This window comes from Neolamprologus brichardi, chromosome 15 (assembly GCF_056152115.1).
Source record: "Neolamprologus brichardi isolate AB-2024 chromosome 15, ASM5615211v1, whole genome shotgun sequence".
NCBI classification, from domain to species: domain Eukaryota; kingdom Metazoa; phylum Chordata; class Actinopteri; order Cichliformes; family Cichlidae; genus Neolamprologus; species Neolamprologus brichardi.
Window position 1 is genome coordinate 18,840,876 of NC_142118.1, and position 13,133 is coordinate 18,854,008.

The 13,133-nt window shown below is 39.7% G+C and overlaps 2 protein-coding genes across 2 annotated transcripts; one reads left to right on the forward strand and one right to left on the reverse strand.

Moving 5' to 3' along the window:
- The first annotated feature begins 663 nt into the window (after nt 1–663).
- selenol (selenoprotein L) lies at nt 664–8,871 on the forward strand. Its single transcript, XM_087852036.1, has 9 exons — nt 664–801; nt 1,404–1,482; nt 1,568–1,621; nt 3,375–3,420; nt 3,602–3,729; nt 3,909–4,023; nt 4,739–4,861; nt 5,362–5,499; nt 6,862–8,871. The coding sequence occupies exons 1-9, from the start codon at nt 699–701 to the stop codon at nt 7,012–7,014; spliced, it is 939 nt and encodes a 312-aa protein (XP_087708162.1). The 5' UTR covers nt 664–698; the 3' UTR covers nt 7,015–8,871.
- clec11a (C-type lectin domain containing 11A) lies at nt 7,426–12,431 on the reverse strand. Its single transcript, XM_006805659.3, has 5 exons — nt 12,268–12,431; nt 11,317–11,431; nt 10,757–10,864; nt 10,512–10,595; nt 7,426–8,681 (listed from the first exon to the last, which is right to left on the reverse strand). The coding sequence occupies exons 1-5, from the start codon at nt 12,370–12,372 to the stop codon at nt 8,269–8,271; spliced, it is 825 nt and encodes a 274-aa protein (XP_006805722.3). The 5' UTR covers nt 12,373–12,431; the 3' UTR covers nt 7,426–8,268.
- Between the last annotated feature and the right edge of the window lie 702 nt (nt 12,432–13,133).

Genomic DNA, 13,133 nt, shown 5'->3' on the forward strand with positions numbered 1-13,133 from the left:
TTTTGCACTGAGGCTCCTGCAGTGTCGTGCATTAAGAGTCATTTCAGACCCTCATCATTGTCAAAATCTATTGTTAGGTCCATCATGTCTGTTTACCTTCAATCACATTTGAACCATCTAAACTAGTAAGATTACTGTTTACCCTTTGCCATGTTGCCCCCTAAAAAGCTGCTTATTAACTAAGCCGGTGTCATCTAAGGATTTCATCACTATCACTGACTGTCAGCTGCAAATGTCAGAACCTCAAAGGTCTGACAGTAAACACTCTTTACTGTATGCCCAGCACAGACAGCATTCATAATTGATGCTGAAAGTGCCCAACTGAATACACCTCCACTGACTGTTGGAGCTTAATGTGGCTGATTGACTGGCTGATAAGAAGGAAGATGTTTGTAAGAACAACAAATGAGCCGGTGATTAAGTATGTTTGTGTATAGAACTGAAGAGCAGATCAAATTCATCTGCAGTTAATGTTTAGTTTTGTTGCACAGCTGAGTAGAAAGAGAAATTCAGGTAATTCAGAAATTACTTTCTCTTGCAAGTCTCCCTGCTCACCACTAGGTGCTGCATAAAGGTTTTCAGAGTCAGACCCACGTGATTTTGTCACATGGATGATGTAGTTTGCATAGCATCGCTGCACTATAGTGCAGGTGACTACAGATTAGTTGTCAGAGTGGCTGTGGGCTGATGTGGTGATCATGGCAGAGGATGTGGCCGTGTCAGAGATCTTAACAGATGGTCTCACTCTGCTGGTAAACATGGGCAAAGTTCTCCTGCAGAACGCCAAGGAGGAGGCAGCAGGTAGGGCTGATCCTAGTCGCAAACCCTGTTGAAAACTTTTCACACTTTAATGTGTGTTGCTACCAGAATATCTAAAAACTTCCTAGAAATGTATTTTTATGCTTTGTTAAAATTTTGTTCTGCCTCTTTTGTAATTCGGCATATAAAATATGCAAATTATCATTTAACTTTTTTTTTTATGGAAACTTTATTACTGGGTAATAACCCTGTGTGTGTGTTATGGCTGTTTTACAAAGAAGTAAAACCACACACAAAAAAACAAAAACAAAAACAGGACAATAATTATGTCTATGTTTGTCTGCCGAATTGAAGAACAGATTTTTTTATGATAAGATGATGCTTTATCTTTGTTGACTAACTGCTTTTTAACAGTCCCTAACCTTAAGAGTATAAAAATGCAAGGAATTTGAATGAAGTCTGGGTTTCCTATTGAATATTTTATAACTTGGCTTCTGGAGCTTTGTTAAAGCCTTGTTACTGGATTAAAGGGGCCTGCTGGCATGAAGGTGGTGTAATGTAATCCCCGTCATGCCTATTGCCTAACACAATGACATTGCACAAACAGCTTGACCCTGTAACTGTGGCCCTTTGTTCTCATGCAGACTCTTTGGAGAATTTTGTCCCACATAAAATCACCACTTTATTCGGCCTGATCACAGCTGGAGCTAGATTCTACAGCAGGTAGGATTTGGCTGTAGACGCTTAAAGAAGCACATTTCTCTGTGTCCTTATGAGAAAAATAATAACCGTTCAATCTGTTGAGCAGCATTGAAGTTAAAAAGAAATGTGAAGCGGAGGCTGTTTGGCAGAAGTCTTATCAGTAAGTATGTTTAAATAGCAAGCTGAAATAAAATGCCATTTATATTTTGTGTGGGTGATGTAAGATTTTCCTATTCTTATTTCTTCTAGCATTTGAATTCAATGACACCATTATGCCATATTAAATAAATTTAATGAAATGATGTTTATTGAGGAAAACGTATGAGGGAGACCGTGATAATCCCAATACATTGTGGAACAACTGAGAGAAAACACAGATGATGAAACTCTTCTTCTCTCTTTTTTATTATTAAGTCAGCTTCTACTTCACAAACCGCAAATGACGAAAGGCTCTTCACAGCTATGGTTGCCAAATAAATCTTTAACAGCATTTAGCCACATACCAAGCTGAAGTTACTGCTTTACTAGTTTACAACATTTACATCATGTAACATAAATCACCTACAAGTGATCTCGAATAAAAACAGCTGGAGAAAAGAATAGCTCTTATTTACTTTAAGATAAATCCATCTGCAGACCCAAGACGTGTCAGTAAGTGTATGTTGCTTCATTTTTATTAATGTTGAAAAGTCTGGCCCTTTGGGAAACTGCTGTATTCTGCAACCTACAGTCTTGAGCAACCCCTCATGTTTATATTCTGCTGTAACCTCCTAGGACAGGGGTCCCCAGTCCCAGTCCACGAGGGCCGGTGTCCCTGCAGGTTTTAGATGTGTCCTTGATCCATCACAGCTGATTTAAATGGAAATTACCTTCTCAACATGTCTTGAAGTTCTCCAGAGGCCTGGTAATGAACTATTCATGTGATTCAGGTGTGTTGATCCAGGGTGAGATCTAAAACCTGCAGGGACACTGGCCCTCGCGGACTGGGATTGGGGACCCTTGTCCCAGGACCTGGCGTCCACACATGTGGACATCATATTTTGGGTTATTTAGACCAAAATTTTGCTTATCCACTTATAAGGACATTATACTGCTACTGTTCTATCGAAATTTTAAACGAATATCCTCATATGTGGCTCTCATTTTTCTCAGAAACAAAAAATCAGGTAAAAAAAAAAAATCTGGTAATTCTTTGTTTTTACATCCATCGGGCCCCAATATGCCCAAATATCAAAGAGAAATTAAAAATGCATGTCGTGGAAGAGTTCAGGTCTTAGGAGGTTAAAGCAGCCAGACTCTCCTGTAATGTTTTTTCTTTAGACATTTTCTTCTTCATTTTCTCTCATTTTTAGTCCAGTTGTTGCACCTGACCAGTTTCAGAAGTATGTTTAAGCAATTTAACTCTGATCTATAAATCATTCAATCATAAAAAGGTACATAACAGATGAACCATTGTTGTGTCTACACACAGTAGAGAACTTAGTAAAATAAATAAATAAATAGTATCTTTAGGCACTTTGTTACATCTTTATAGGAATCTGAAAAATGCCCAAAATAACACAGCTTAAAGAAATTCTAAGAGAATTCAGGCTGTGTGAAGAAAAAAGATGATCATATCACAGATCGATTTTCAAGCTAATTAAAATTGTAAAAACTCTGTTTTTGCTCATACATTTGCTTATATTTCAATAGACTGATGCACCCATTTAGACATTTTCCTAGCAAAATATAAAAAAAATTAGGAGCAATTTAAGTCTTTTGCACTGAATTGTAACTCCTTAGAGCATCATGTATAAAACACGCAGTATTAGCTCAGCTGCACTCAGTGCTGTTATGATGCTGACTGATAGATCTTGGATGAACGACGGTGGTGTTGACTGAAGCTCCATCACCAAACTTGTGTGTTTTTCCAGCCATGCAGCAGTGAGAGAGCAGGTGCAAGAGCTTCAGCAGCTGGAGGTCTGTACAAGTGCAACTGTTATTTCTTCTTATTGTTATATTATCCTTATTTATTTATTTTTGAGCTACACAAACTTAAAATTAAGCTTATCTGGTTGAAATGAGTTTAAACTAAACCCATGGCCAGTTCCTTTTGAACACTTTAAACTGTCTATTTCTTTGTGTGTGTTTGTGCTTGCAGAAAGAGTGGGACTCTTTCCTGGAGAGTGTGGACAAAGATCTGCAGACAACAGATGTGCAGCTGTCTGGAGGAAAGACGGCCGACAGTCTGAGCCCAGAAACTCTATTCACCGATGGAAGAAGTGGAAGGTAAGTTTGCAAACCAGGCCTGGTTTGTGGTGCACCAGCAAAAACCAGTTCAGAGCATCAGCTGGTTTGAGGTGATGTGTGTTGTTTCTTAACTGACCAACCTGGGAAGACCATGTAGGTTTTTTTGTTCCATGAAAACCAGAGATGTGTTTGTTCATTGTCTTGTGTTGTATTTGAAGGAGTGTGACTCTCAGTCAGTACCTGGGTCAGGGTCAGAACCTGCTGCTGGTTCTCCTCAGACATTTTGGATGACTGCTGTGACGAGACCACGTGACCGAGCTGAAGGCCAATCAGGTCAGCGTACCTTTATTCTTATTCCACTAGAAAAAACCATCGCCATACTGATTGAACTCCAACACTGAAAAACTACAGGCACTCAAAAAACAAAAACTTTTTTATGAAGACAGAATTGGAAATTGAATTACTAATTTAGTCATTTAGTAATCCACAAATTAATTGTTCGGATCAGAACAGAGAAAGCCAAGATTAAGATTTAAATTCATGAAGGCCAGTTTGTGATATCGGGGGTTAAAAACATCACAGAAAAACAACAGTCAGCTCAAGGTCTTTTTTATTGTAAGGTAGAGACTCTAAAATAATAATACAGAGAAAACCCCAGTAATCAGAGGATTACTCTGATTACCCCCGCCCTGTGAGCAAGCACATGGCGACAGTGGGAAGGAAAAACACCCACGACCCAAGTTCGCTCATAATATTTCACATCTTTTTATTACTGCATTTTTTTATAAGCACTTAGTTTACAGGGAAGAAATCTTTGCTGCAAGCACTGAGATCCCAATGAAGCCACAAACGTCTATCTTTTCTTAGCAAGACAGCTCATAGCATTGTGCTGAAATACCCCTTTTACCGCTTCATTCTGTCTACAAAAGATTCTAAGATGTTTTTCCATAGTGACTGTCTTCACTTTATCTTGCAGCCAAAACTGGTTTGAAACTGTTTAAATGTGTAAACAGTGTTTATCAGTAATTAACATTGTGCCATCCCGCAGGCTCTGCTGGAGGCTCGGTCAGTGCGGGTCTTGGTAGTTTCTTTTGGCAGCGTCGAGGGCGCTCAGCTGTGGTTGGAGCAGACTGGATGTACCTTTGACATTCTGCTGGATCCACAGAGAAAGGTTAAGAATCCCCCCCCCCCCCCCCCCCCCCCCGCTCTGATCATCTGATTCAAAAACTGTAACTTTAATTATTTGACGATGGAATCTTCTGCTTTAAAACAAATTCAAATAAAAACAGTCAGTCCGTCTGCATATTTTACTACATTTTATATTTATATTCAGCGCTGGTCGGGAGGTGCATAAAATCTAAATAGGCCACTGTAATTTATAGAAAGTAGATTTGGCTGTGACTCAGTACAAACAAACCGAGGGACCCGGAGGATTTAGCAGCTGTTTGATGATGTGTCATAAAAGCCCAGCGACCTCAGCCTCCAAACCATTTATTCTGAAAAGTCAACCACCAGATGTTAGCTGTAGTCAAGTGGAAACAACCAAATATGAAAACAGAACATTTTCCACATGCCACACAAGCAATCCTCAGTCGCAAAAAATGCGACGCTGATGCATGCTACTGACTGTATAAACCGCATGTGTTCTTAAATGTCTCTTTTCTGGCACAGGTGTACAGAAGTTTTGGCCTTGGCTCATCCTACGCCAAGGTGATGAAGTTTGGCTGCCTGCTACAATACTCAGAATACGTAGTTGCAAACATAGACTTCCCAGATTTCCCCCATCGTCTGCTGGAAGACATCTACCAGGTAAGAATGCGCAAGTCTGTGAAAGCCTTTGACCAGACTCTTGTGATGACACATTGAAGAAATCCTAGAAATCTATCCAAGGATGGATTTACATGCATGAGTATCTCGCATCCTTCTTCTATCCCTTGGATATTAGCAAAATTAAAATCCAAGGTGAGTCCTTGAAGTCCTGCGAGATTAATATTTTTTTATCTTGTATGCATAAGATCAACGTTGAACATTATAATTAACAGTGTGCATAGAAATAAAATGAAAAAAAAAAGCCCTAACACCCTCAGATGCACTCAGCCACCTTATATGGAGACAGCTTATGATTAAACTGAACAAAAGCACTGTAGATGTCTCTTTGGTTGAAGTCTATCTAACTGCTTTGGTAGATAAATCTGCTCTTTCCAGCTTCTTCTATTCAAACCTGACCATGATGTAACTGAGGACACTTTACTTTAAAAGTGAAAATTAAAACGATGACAGAGGTGAGGTGGTGAGAGTGTCGGTTTGTAGAAGTCAGGATATGGATCAGATTCTTTTCTAACAATAACTTTAGAGATAAACATCCAGTGCCATCATTAAGTCCTTCTCTGCTTCAGGTCATTTTCATGTTCTTGGTTTTGTATGTGGCCCTAATTACAGGCTCGTGTCTATATCTGTCTGTGTAGCTGCATCAGCCTTTTAGAGAACACGAAACCTCCGTGATCAGGGTTGGGAAGGCAGCGAAAAATCCTGTCTTGCAGAACACCAGAAGAATATTTTCTGTTTCTTAAAGCACTTTTCACAAACTATATAAGAGCAACTACTACTGCTTAGTCGTCGGTTAAAACCAGAAGCACCTGGGAGGTCTTTTGGTCAGTTAAATGTATCAGGTGAGACATGCAGACAGAATAAATGCAGGTCATAATTTGCACAGAAAACAATAACATATTTATTGTGTTTTGTCCTTTGGAAGAAGAGGGCATGTATAGTACAAACTATAATGTTTAAGCTGAAACAGTCGGGGTTCCTTTAAAGGAAAAAGTAATTAGGGGCTATTTATGGGACTCCACAGGGTTCAGTTTAAAACTGCAATATGTTTTTATACCACTTGGGGGCAGTGACACATTCATATTGTCCTTTTAATGCAACTTTACTGATTAAACAGTTATTTATTTATATAGGCGGTATTTTATGGAGCAGCATGTTCATTATTTTTACATTATTGCTACTTTAAATCCCCAGGTGACTCTTTTGTTTTAGAAAATTAATTTTAAATACTCCATAACACACAGGACTACCACAACCACCGTAAAAAGTCAGACTGACCTTCAAATTTTACAGATTTAACTTCAGGAGTGGTGATAATTGAATAATGTGTGTTTGTCTTTTCAGCTAGGAGGTGACTTTTTGCTGGACAGTGCAGGGAAGGTACTTCTCTCTCATCCATCTAAAAACCCTCTGGACAGGCCGACCGTGGAAGACGTCTTGCAGACCGTGGACTCCGCAGGACAGTCCACTAACTCTGCTCACAAGCAGAAGCTGTGAAATTCATTCAAACACAGCCTCAGGGGTACAAGTCGCTAAACGCATCGCTGACTCCTCACAGCAAGCGCAGCTCTTTGGCTCGCGTTCATGACGTCACACCTTACACTCATGACATCATGAAGGGGTGCGACTGATGTTCCAGCGCGAGGCAGAGACATCTGCTCTTCTGTGTTGTGTTAGCGTGACGATGCAGCATTTTAAATCAAGTAGTGGATTTAATTAAAACAGAATTTAACAATATATTTGTATTATTTAAAATTAACAAAGACTGATGATTTGTTTCAGAAATTTTACCTTTTAAAGGTGCATTTAACAGGTTTGGATTTTAGTGACCTCAAGTGACAGTGAAAGGTAACACAGTTTGAATTACATCATTACCCACAAATCAGACAGTGATATGACACTACTGCAAAAACATTTTTATAACATATTATCTATGATCCATGAGTAGTTTGATGATAAAATCACTACCAAGATAAGGCTCAACTCATTTTAGTCCACTGATTTAGTAGTACTATTTTAAAAAAAATGAAAAGCACCACGCCTTACGAGTGAAGCAAATCTCCCTTTTACCTGTTGAACATGTTGAACAAACTATAATCAACCTTTAGTAAAGATTTTTTTAAAAAAACATCCAGGCTTTTATCTACACTACTTTTCTATTTTCTCTTTATGCATGGACTCTGGTTCAGGATACATTTGCACACAGTGATGTGTCATTTTAAGGAAGTAAAAGAGGGTTCGGGGTGGGACTGCAATAACAGAAGTCACACCCAGCACTAGACTTTGTTAAAACATCTTCAGCATGAAACATAGAAATGCTGCTTAATTCCACTTTAGCCAGAGTACACACTGATTCATCCCTTCAAGTTCAGTATGTGCTGATCCTGAAAGAAAAACTCCAGCGTTCCATTTTTCTCTTTTTTGGAAACTTGACAAATATTTAGAATTCCATGGAATTCCAGTCTGGACAGCAGAGTCCAGACTGGCTTTAACTCATATTACTGCTGCTGCATGAATAATGTAATATTCATAAGTCTGATAAAGCCTTATTAAATCAGTACACATCTTGTATAGAAATAGAAAAAAACGTTTAAATACTATAAAGTATTTCCATTCAGCAAGAATCTACTTAAACAAAGCTACAAAGTTTTAAATGAAAATAAATTATTAGAAAATTGAAATGGGCTTTGTTTTCTAATGAGCTGCTGGTGTTTAATGTCATAAAGAGAGGCTGCTTGGAAAAGGATCCTTTTAAAGAGCCACCCTGTCATCAAATTCGCACATATAGTTCATGGTTCGATCGCAGTAGTGGTCCCACCAGTCGCCATCATCTGACGACATCGCCACGCAATTCTCTCGCCTCCCTCCATCTGGCTGGCTGGACAGGAAGTGCTTACGCCACTGGAAGTACGTGACCCGAGTTCCATCGTCAAAGAGGTACAAGCCCTCAGAGCGGAGGTCGTTGACTCCCAGCCAGACCGGCCAGTTTCCAGGGTGGAAGAAGTTCTTTACGTAGTCAGCCAGGGCCTCTTGCTCCTTTCGATCACGGGGCATTGCCATGCGTCCACCACGTTCTATGCACTTCCTGGATGCTCCGGCATAATCTTCCAGGCTGTTGTACACCAGGTAACACTTGTATCCAATCCGCTGTCCCTTCTCGCAACCTTTGAAGCAGAGAAAAAACAAGACTGGTGCGTTTTCAGACATTTAGCACAAGTTTCTGAATTGGCCACTTGAAGCGGACTCCAATAGAAATAAACATGTAACATGCATGGTTTTGGTCTCTATGGCTAATCTTCCCCTTCATTGTAACTGCATGGAAGACTAAGTTTATTCATTTATTAATTTTTTAAAATTGTGGTATATCTTGAAGTTATGGACTATTAGGTGCATGGCTGCTTTGAGTGGTTGTGAGTAAATAAACTAAACCTCTTGGCTATTTGTGGTACTTTTTAGATCATTTTTAAAACAGCTATCCACAATCTAAAGATGCAGCTTGCTAACATTAGCTGCTAATGTAGCATGCTATCGTGTTGTCAAAATATGATCACTTCTGGTTGAGGAAACAAAACAGAAAAAAAACACATACAAAAACATGCTTTCTTTTGAAAGCAGTCGAACAATTTGTTACCATTTCGTAACCTTACAAAGTCATTGTTGAAAACATGTTAGCCGGGAGAAATTAGCATGGCTCTGTTATCTCCATTTTTAGCTGAATTTTGGTCTCTACCGTCTCTTAAGGGAATCTGTGTTTGCTGAATTTTTCAGCTTTATGCAAATGTTTTTGTCTGCTGGTTGGTCTGAACAGGGAGCATATGTGGGTTTATTTTCCAAAGAAAATGGTTACCATGCAACCAGAAGAGTGAATCAAAATAGATTCATAGCCTGAATAAAAACATGCTAAAACAAGCCAGAGGAGTGCGGGAAATAGTGGTGACAGTTCTCTCTTTGAAACGCTGGTTTGATTTCAGGTTTGAGAACTGATTGATCTTCCTCTTTTGTTTTTTTTTGTTTTTTTAAGAGGATCAAGTCCCAAAACCAAACCAAACCAATGTCACGCCTCTTGTTATTACAGCTACTTGGTTGATGCCTGAAGTGCTGAGCCATCAGCACGATTTTTACTTTAAAGGCATGAGTGCACCTCACGTACCCTTTAATTTTGCTCAGAGTTGACAGAAATGCTGTAAAATTTCAACACACCTTGTTGATACAAACAGGTTTATTTGCATATTACTGAACAGTTGATATGTTAGTTCCTGCATGTTGCATCATGTGTCCATGTTGCCATTCAACCTTCCCTTTTTTTTGCACGTATCCACTGTCCTTCTCTGGTCTTCAGATTTTATTACCCCTGTTAATTAGTATTTATCCTCCAATGAAATTTTTAGGTGTATTTTATATATGTTTTTCTCACTATTTTCTCATTACTGATAGTTTAACAAATAATTTAACGCTACAAAACATAAAATAGAAATCTATATTTATACTATATTTAGTCTATTTTAAAATGCCACAGTGCAGGATGGGATGCTTGAAGTAGATCTAAGGAAAAATGATACACATGTTGTCAGGGGTTGCTGAGGCGAGGAAGAAGGAACCCAAACGCAGGACTCGCAGGTAGGTGAAGCTGGGTGATTTATTGTCGATGGAGTGAACACACAGAACAGAGGGAGGACATGGCTGGCTGGCTGGACGACTGACTGAATGAATGAAGGACGGACTGACTGACTGGCTGACCGAACACAGGCGGAAACAACAACATAACCTCAATGACACGACAAAGAACGAGTAGAAACAGAAGACTTAAATACACAGACTGATGAGGATGATAATGAGAGACCGGTGAGTACACAGCTGAACATAATCTGGCTAGTGGCACGAGACGAGCTGACACAGGAACGAACAGGAAGTGAAACAGGCAGTGACAAAATAAACTGAACATGAACAAAACTGAAAGCACTGGGTCGATGACCCAGGAACCCTGACACATGTACCTTCGAGTCTTCCGATCTCCTTGCGGTTGTTCTTGCTGTGTTGATAGACCTCCTGGATGCTGTCCTCCAGCTCACCGACTTTAGCTGCCATTTGAGTGATGAGGAGCAAGAGAAAGAGGGGAACATAAAAGTAGGTACAGCGAAAGGCTTTGTTCCCATTAGATCTAAATCGAAAATAAAAGCTCACATGGTACAGCATTAATACCCCTACTCTTCAGTTTCATCAACACCATCACCAGTCTTACCATCCATCCTGGAGAGACGATCCATCAACTGGCTGACTTTAACATCCAGAGTGTAGTGACCGACATTCAGCTTGTGGATGGCTTGGTCCATACCGGCCAGTCTGGATACTGTGGGCCAGAGTAGATTGGAAGTGAGAGCACAGTATGATATTTTATTTTGTTTAAGAAAGAGAACACACAAAGGAAGGCTACCGGCATACAGATATGTGACTTTCCAAAATCTGGACACTTCTTACTCCAGAAACAAAACAGAAAAGCCCTTAATCAGCCTGTCAAGAAAGTCCAATGATACGGCCATCAGTCTGTGGATGCACCCTACCAACCAACGTGGTCAGCATAACTTATCTCTGTACTCTTTTTATTTTCTATTTTCTATTTGGGTTCCCCACCCACCCCTAGAGTTTCTTTTCTTTTTATCTCTTTTTTCTCTCTATCAACTCTTGAGGGAGATACCTCGCTGAGATGAGGCTTAAAGTTATCATGATGGTGAGTGACATCACAGATTTCTGACTCGTATGACCAAAACCAACACAAATTTCAACATTTCTAAAATAACATACAGACATAGTTGTATGAGTTCTCAAAGTCCGATACTGGGCTGGTTGGCTCTGCTTCAGGTTCCGGTAGAATATCGGGAACATCGCCTCTTGTCCTCTTCACCTCTGGTTCATACGCCTGATGGAACACACACACACACATAAAACTCCCAATCCATCACATGTAAGTGTGTTTAGTGTCTTGGCTTTAGTGGTTAAAGTAAAACCAAACCCAACTTCCTTTTCTTCCCAAAACAAACTTATTAGGGTTGTATCCAAATTCCAGTTTAGACACATCTGGAGCTGTTTTACATTCATATTTTCCTTATAGCAGAAAGCAGAAGCAATCAATATCAAGTCAGGCCAAGAATTTTACTCCTATTACAATTATAGAACACAGAGGAGCTCAACCAAGTTTATCGCTTTATTTTTCGATTTAAGAGCTCAGTGGATAAAAATGTTAAAAGTTGAATATCTTAACTGGAAGGCACATGGTGTAGACTTTGATCGACAACAGCAATATATTTACAAGTATCAGCACGTTCCTTCAGTGGCTTATGGCATAGTGGAGGGAGAGGGGTGCTATATTTTGAAGTCAAACACACATACAGACAAGTCCAATGAAAGAAAAACCTGTCTGGTTGATCTGCTTCTCTGGGTGTGTCATCATCAGTTCTTCACATGTCCTTTCCATTACATCATAACTTACAGTAGATAAATCAACACAGATTGCATCACGTTTTCCACTTTATTCTTACATAAAGATAAAGAAAGAAAACAAAAAAATATGCTTTAGTGTGTCTTAATTGCCTAATTCACTGAAACACTCACAGTCACTCATATACATTTACTACATATGAAAGGGATCAGAGTCTCAACCTAACAAACAGGCATGGCAGATCACAGTTAAGAAAATGCACGACAGTGAGAGCAGCCTCTAATAGAAAGAGCACATACAGCATATGAAGTCCTGACCTGTGCTGGTGCAGCGGTGCCTGTCCCCATAGGAACACACACTCCCAGAGAACATAAACACAGCAGAGCGAGCGAGGTCGCAGCCGGTCCCATTTTCTGCTTCATAGTAACTCTGCTTTTCCTTCAGCAGCAAAAACTCCTTCTGTACCTCCTAGTCTCTCTGTCTCTCTTCTTCCACTGTCTGGGTTCTCTCTCTCTCTCTCTCCTTCACTCCTCTCCTACAGTAGGAAGCCAGTAGGAATCTCCCTTCAGATGTGTGAATGGGAGCTGGTGTACAGCCCTCTTTAAAAGGGGGGGGGGGGGGGGGGGGGAAATCACAGGTATCAAACAGGAAAGTCAAAATAAAGCCCCTGTTGCCTGCCTGCTGCCCGCTCTTCTGTCCTCCTTCAGAACAAGAACTCCTTTCAAACAAAGGAAAGCTCTTTGTTTTTCCTACTACCTCCCATTTCCACTCTTTGTGTGCACACTGTGGATTTACAGGTCTCTGTCCGGTGGAAAACATGTACAGTATGTCTAAAACGTAAACAGTTCACGAACCGAGAACAGCTTTGTTACCAGCTTTGCATTAATGTATTTGAGGATTTACCAGGGCTTTTATAACATACTCAAACTAACAACAAATATATGGGATCATCCAAAGTTTATGATTGAATTAGGTTAAAATAAAAGCTTCATTCTTCCTGTCTTTTCAGTAACTCCTTCTTTCCGACTTTCCTGTCCCTGAGTTAGTGTGCAAGAAATGTTTGATTGGCCAGCAAAAAAATGGGCATTTTATTTCAGTCCTTGAAAATGTAAATAAAAACAGAATGCAATCATTTGAAAACCAATTTTTTTAAATCTACAAACACAAATAACACATTTGTGAA